Genomic DNA, 7,263 nt, shown 5'->3' on the forward strand with positions numbered 1-7,263 from the left:
TACTAATGAATAAGAATTTGCATGGGAGCTGAAACCTATCTGTTATCTTGGTTCTCATATGTTTTATATTAACAGCAGTGGCATCCTTGGAATATATCTATTTTTTAGGAAGCACAAAAATAAAAATTCTGTTATTGCTTTAATGTTTCTTGTGAATACTAAATGAGAAATATTTTAATGTAAATTTTTGGAAAGGTATTAAGTTTTTATTATATCTTGGTGTTTTTATTCTCTCTGAATCCTGGAAACTTTACTGCTTTATTTTTTAATGACTATCAGGGGAATTACAGGAATTAGTACGTTTATTACACCATATGTGCCTAACCAGCATGCAGGTATCTGGGTCTTAAGGCTGTTTACGAGAAATTGTGAACCTCTACAACTCACTTTGAACATCGTTGAAAAGAGCACTGAAGAATTTAACAGCATTAGAGATTTAATTCCCTTAAAATCAGATGTAAGAAGAGAAGACACTGGTTGAAAGAAGAAATTTAAATAACAGGAAAAAACTGAAGGAGCCACGTAAAGGAAATGAAGAACCACTTTAACTTTGAGGCTTCCAAATATAGGGATAAATAGTTTTAGAATGCCACTGTGTTATCCTCAACTAATCTAAATATGTTCATTTACTCTGTGAATGAAGAGAAATGTCTAATACATTTTTAATGAAAACTGTTTAAAATTAGTTTAAGAATTACCTCCTAATTACAAGTAATCTTGACTTAGTCCCATCTTTTATCCTTGACAAATTCTGTCTACTCTACTGTTGAAATGTTCCCTCCTTTTCATACTTATTGTCATCCTAGTTCAAGATCTTTGTTTCATCCACTTAATGACAGCAATAGTTTTCTTAACCATTCTTGTTGCCTCTACTCAAATCTCTTTCCTGATGCTTCTCCTTCCCGTATTTTCCAGATAATATACCAATATTCACAATATTCACGTACCAGTTTTTATGTTTTGCTATTTTCAGGAATATATACAATATGAAAAAGTATTATGTTATTTTTCTTTTAGTCCGAGAATAAAGGATTAGAAGCTACCAAGAACAATGTAGTTCAGCCAGTCTCGGAAGAGGGAAGAAAATCTAAACCTAAAACAGGTAGGTATAAATGTAGTACTAGTTTCTATAGAATTTTAAAATTAGGAATACTGCCCTGGCTGGACAGCTCAGTTGGTTGGAGTATCATCCCCATACGCCAAGATTGTAGATTCCATCTCCGATCAGGGCACATACAAGAAGCAACCAATTTATATGCATAAAGAAGTAGAACAATAAATCGATGCCTCTGTATCTCTTTCTCCCTCTCCCTTTCTTTTTCTCTCGCGCTAACATAAAATAAAATAAAATTAGGAGGCCTACATAGGAACTAATGCATGCCAGTGAAATTCTTGCCATACTTAACAATTGAACACAGAATTGTGCTGGTCTCATTTCTATGCATAATGTGTCAAGGTTCCAGCAAAAGAGAAAATCGAATTGGTGAGGTAATAGTTTTTAAAATTTAAGTTGTGTTTTGTATTTTAACTTGAGTAGAACTAAAAACACCTTCATTTCATTTTTTAAAAGATTTTTTGATTTTTTAGAGAGGGGGAAGGAAGGGAGAAGGAGAGGAAGAAAACACTGATGGACAAAAGAAACATCCATTGGTTGCCTCTTGTACAACAACTGGGGGCCTAGCCTGCAATCCAGGCAAGTTCCCTGACTGGAATTGAACCTGCAAACTTTTGGTTCACAGGCCAGCCAGCATTCAGTCTACTGAGCCACACCAGCCAGGGCAACCCTCATTTCTTAATTGTTGAATAAAAGACTAACTTTTCTGACTTGAACATCTTTTAATGTTTAATGTTTACTGACAAATACCTGATTTCTTGTTTGCTGGGTTAGTGATTACGTATGTGTACATCTCTGTTTCTGTTTATTCTACTGTCATCTTGAACTCTGTATAAGGTGGTGATAAAAGTCCTATTTTCTAATCTTTATTATAGATAAACAGCTTATCCAGTACACGGCCTTTCCACTTCTTGCATTCCTGGATGGGAACCCTGCTTCTACTGTTGAACAGGGAAGCACAGCATCATCAGAAGTTATGTCCTCTGTAGATAAACCCATTGAAGTTGATGAGCTTCTGGATAGCAGTCTGGACCCAGAACCAACCCAAAGTAAGCTTGTTCGTCTGGAACCATTGACAGAAGCCGAAGCTAGTGAAGCCACACTGTTCTATTTATGTGAACTTGCTCCTGCACCTCTTGATAGTGATATGCCACTTTTAGATAGCTAAATTTCCAAGAAGTGGACTCTACATGTATATATTCATCAAAATGATGAACTATTTATTTTAAAGTATTATTTGGTACCTTTTTTGTAAATTGCTTTCTTTTGTTGTTTAATTGGATACTGTGGAATCAAAAGCACCTTTTGCTTTTCTCACTAACCACACACTCTTGCAAAGCTTTCAGATGTTACTCAGCTATGTAGGTACACAAGATTTAATGCACATTATTGGCATATCTTTAAGTTGGATTCAGATGGGCATTTTTCTCCAGTTGTAGTAAATTTGAATTATTTTTTATATATATATATATATATGCCCATTAACCCCAGTTATTAAACTTTTGTTTGTTTTACTTGTTTGATGCTGTCTGTCTGCATTGAGTGTAGTTACTAAAATTAATGGTAGAACTACTAAAGCTTTCTCTGTTCCAATTACTTTACTAAGTATTTTTCACTTGGCTTATTTCTAAAACTGGGAACATAAAGTGCCTGTATCTTGTAAAACTTCATTTGTCTCTCCTGGTTCAGAAAAGTCCATTCATGTTCAACAGGAAAGGCAGAGTATACATACATGAGTGCTTGCTGTCTGATATGGTTCCAGTTATGTCTACATAGAAGAAGGGGATGGCATCAGTCCAGTCTGCCTAGTTGGGCTAGTTTTAAGTACAAGTTTTTGGTTTGTTTTTTTGAACCATAATATTTAGTAAAATAAATATAATGAATGTTGCATACTAGTGTCCGTTACGTGTTTTCTTTGGAGGTGACACTCACCTGAGTTACACCATGATCTTTGTGCCTCATCCCAAAAGATAGACTGTGTATTGCTGTAAGGGAAAATATAAAGTTTCTAAACTTAATGTTTTATATTTCTCTGTTCAAAAATTATAGTGGCTTTCTTACTATGTTTCTAATAAAGAACTAAGAGTAGTATGCCTCTCATTGTTCCAGATATGTAAAAATCATTATCACTGGATAAGGGCTTATGATTTTTGTCCTGCAAAAAGATGAGAGAAATTCAAATCACTTTTCTCTCTTTGGAACAGATGCTCAGAGGATTATGGAGGCTTCATGCAAAACAAAAACAAGGCCACCTTTTTCTTTTATTGCTTAGATTCAGGCTGGGCGCTGGAAGCCATATGGTTAATATCTGAATATTATAGGGCTACTTGAGGAATTACAGAGATGGCTTCCCTATTGGGCATATTCTGCTTTTTAATACCTTGAAATTTCTCTATAATGTAAAAATTCACAGTAAAGCCTAGCACAGGGATAGTAAACCTTTTCTTAGCATATCTTAAAATACTTAGCTCAAACAATGGGATCTTGGTTAACTAATTGAAGACCTCAGAACAGTTTTCTGCATAAGCGCTTCATAGAGGTTTTCAGGTGAAAGGAGTTGAAAGACTGAAAGAGACAACTTCAGAGATGATTCTTTTTCTCTTCCCTTCTTCATTGTGGGATATGATCACATTTCTTCTCGGGGACATATTGGAGCTTTGGAAGTATTCTAAAAATGATTTTGAAAGACTCTATACACCTAGTAATTTTAGGTTGACATTTTAAGGTTTTTTCATCTAAAGTTTGATAATTCAAATGAATTTAGGATGTTAATGACTATTTTAAAAAAGTTATCGAGTGCTTCTTTTTAATGTAACTAAAATAATCTAAGTACCAGTGATTTCATACATTTCACCATTCATTTCACTTCCTCAAAGAATTTTACCCTATTTTTATTATGCACAAAGGTTATGCAATTAAAGATGTTGTCACATGTCTCTACAACTAAATTTGAAATTATTTTCTGTATGCTTAAAATTCTAAGTGTTCAAAAAGTCTCCATTATAAATACATGGTTCAGCAAAACATAAATATACGTGGCAGAGACTTTCAACTGGTTGACAGACTCTTCCCATCATGCAGTTATTTCCACCTTTGTAAATCAGAGTAGCTATATAACAGTTCTGCTAAGTCAGAGAGAAGTGATGCATAGAACTTCCAGGTTTGGTCTGTGAAAGCCTTCCTCATGCAATCATCCTGGCCCTTTACCCGTCCACTAACTTGATGCAGAAGAGTGTGTGGCTTCCAGTATACACCCAAGAAGGAAGAAACTTGGCTTCTGGAATCACAGTTTAAAGGAGAGCCACCCCATCCTGTAGACCTGTGAAATCTAAAATGGATACTCACAGTTGTACGTTCTGGTAAGGGGGCAACAAACTTACATTCATTCTCCTCTGAATTTTGTTCTACTTGTTACAGTTTCAGTGTTCACTAGTATACAGTCCAAATTTTGATGAACTATTACTAAACAAAAAATTTTTTATCAGAAGTACATCTTTTAGTGGGATGAACAGATCCTGAGAGTTTCTTCCCTATTTTTTAAAATTCAGAGAATAATATCAATATAGTAGTAAGATCAATTTTATTCTTATTTTTTGCTCTTATAGATGTAAAGTTCTAAGAACCATAGTTTATAACAAAAATTAGATGAGAATGGAAGGATTTTTTAATAATGTCATTCAATTCTTTGAACAACTTGGGAATTATATACTAGAATTCACTATTACGAAGTTTTTTAAAGTGATTTTATCAGCTGGTGACTTAATTACATCACCTTTTAATTTTTGAGAGGGACTCAATAGAAAACATCAGAATTACAGGATTTTTTTGTTTACAAGTCATTTTTAAAAATATAAATGTAGGTATATATTTTAGTTGTACCATATGGTGATTTGGTATTTTGGTAAATTTACAATGTGAACACCTCACTAATTCTGGTGATCATCTGTCACTGTGTTAACTTACCACAATATTATTGACTATATTCCCTTCCACCTTTTTCACATATTCTCATCTCCTCCCCCTGGGTAACCAGCTATCCCTTTGGTCTGTTTTTATGAGTCTGTTTTTATTTTGTTTGTTCATTTTTGTTTAGATTCCACATATAAATGAACAATTACACAGTCATTCTCTTTCACACCAATATTTAAAATTGTTTCTACTTAGATTTTATCCAAGTGCCTTGGTAAGATTCAGAATGGAGGAAAGGTCTTATCAGTTTTGTCTAATGTGAGAATAATTGTTAAGGAGGATAAAGCTTTATCCTGAGGCATCCTTTCAGGCAGACCACCTCTAGGAAAGAGTACACATGGAAATTCAAGGTGTGGGAACTGATTCCTTTAATTTAGCTTGTGTTTACCAGAGAAAGTGTCTGTACCATTTGGAAAACAAGTATCACCATATGAAGACACTTAACTGAGAGGCTGTGCATCTCTATCCCACCTCCAACTTTCTCATGCCTCAGGAAATGCAGTAGGAAGTAGCTTGTGCATTACAGAGCTAAATGTTCTACTTAGGGTATCACTACAGCAGGTCCTCAAATACCATTTGGTCCAATGTGGTTTCATTATAACGATAAGGAAATCAGTTCCCAGCTGGGGTCCCTGTGCAGTTTGCATGTTTTCTCCATGTCTGTGTGTTTCCTCCAGGACTCGTTTCCTCCCACATTCTAATGATGTACACATGAGGTGAATCACCCTGTCTGAATTGTCCCAGTTGAGTGTGTGAGGGTGCCCTGCAATTTGTGTTCTGTGCAGGTTTGGTTCCCACCTTGTGCCCTGAGATGCTGGGATAGCCTCTGGCCACTTGCAACCCTGAGCTGGAATAAGTGGGTTGGAAATCATCTTGTGTTTTATACATCCATTTAAGAAAGGGTAATAAAAACATTTATTTCAGTGTTGATCCTGGAAGTGTTTTGGGTCTTTATTTAGAAGTTTGGTGATGTTTTTGTGACCAGAAATAAGCCAGAAGAACTCAACTCTTGCTTTAATCAATTCGCCAGTGGTAAAGTTTTGTTGTATGAAGTCACAGTTTCTGAGAACCTACAGGTGATGTTAAGTAAAGATTTACTCTTTGTTTCATACATACAGCATACCCAGGAGTTGAGAGGCTGAAGTGTGAGAAGGTAGGTTTGCATACTGGGAAAATGACCAATGACAGTCACTATGATGAGCATATATAGAATGCTACATTTAAGAATTAGCATCTAGCCTTTTGTTTCAAGCATACATTAAATATTTTTTGAGAACAGGTTGCTTATTAGGCTACAAAGGAAATTAACACATTTCAAGGAATTGGTAACAGGCTACAATACAAATAAGCTAGACCTTGATAGTTTTGGAGAACATTGGCCTGATGATACATTGTGTCCTCAATTGGGGGTTACCTGATGCTTTTTCCATGATTAGACTGGGGTTATGGGGTTTGGGAAAGACCAGAGGTGAAGTGCCATTTTCAGCATATGAGGGGGATGCCCCCCCCAAAAAACAAACGAGAATCATCTTCTAGAGGGCAAGCCCATTATAACACAGGCTTCCCCTGCGAGTGCCCTAGGAACCAGTGAGAAGCTGCATTCAGCTTCAGGGAGGTTGCTTTGAAGACTCAGTGTGTTTGCCCATTTCATGACAGGTGATTTACAAGCACACCTGCCCACATTGCTGAATGTCAGCAGTTTTTGACCAAAAAGACAGCATGACACCCATGCCCCACCCTCTCTATTCACCTGATCTCACCCCAATTGACTCTGTTTCTTCAGTTAAAAAAGTCTTCTAAGAGACGTTTTGCCAAGGTGGAAGAAGTGAAACGAAAAGCAGCAGAAGCACTAAAAGCCATCAAAATCAATGAGTTCAAGAACTGTTTTGAGCAGTGGAAAAAAGTCTCAATAGGTGTATTGCATCAGAGTACTTTGAATGTGGCTGAAGTTTAAACATTTAAGAATACACAATTTCTCAAATTCCAGTATTTTTGGCTCCCCCCCCCTTTGTATATAAAAGGTACATGCTATCTACCTTTTTCAGTTAACTTTGACTTAGTAGATTGGAGTATCAAAGGGAACATATCTGAGCCCAAAGGTTCTAAAATACTTTGCATGCTGTCCCAAAAACAACCCAAGGACGGCAAGACAGATAATTGAGATATTTAGGGTCTTTTTA

The 7,263-nt window shown here is 35.9% G+C and overlaps 1 protein-coding gene across 2 annotated transcripts in view; it reads left to right on the plus strand.

The window, feature by feature from the left end:
• Nucleotides 1–3,004, plus strand: part of HSF2 (heat shock transcription factor 2) — a 37,401-nt gene extending 34,397 nt beyond the window's left edge. For both annotated transcript variants that reach the window (XM_045844062.1, XM_045844063.1), the window contains 2 exons: nt 1,018–1,102; nt 1,990–3,004. In XM_045844062.1, the coding sequence (XP_045700018.1) occupies nt 1,018–1,102; nt 1,990–2,282 (378 nt within the window). In that variant the 3' untranslated portion in view covers nt 2,283–3,004. The remainder of the gene's footprint in view (nt 1–1,017; nt 1,103–1,989) is intronic.
• The last annotated feature ends 4,259 nt before the right edge of the window (nt 3,005–7,263 follow it).

Source organism: Phyllostomus hastatus, unplaced genomic scaffold (assembly GCF_019186645.2).
Source record: "Phyllostomus hastatus isolate PE091 unplaced genomic scaffold, TTU_PhHast_1.1 phas_contig_40, whole genome shotgun sequence".
Classification (NCBI taxonomy): domain Eukaryota; kingdom Metazoa; phylum Chordata; class Mammalia; order Chiroptera; family Phyllostomidae; genus Phyllostomus; species Phyllostomus hastatus.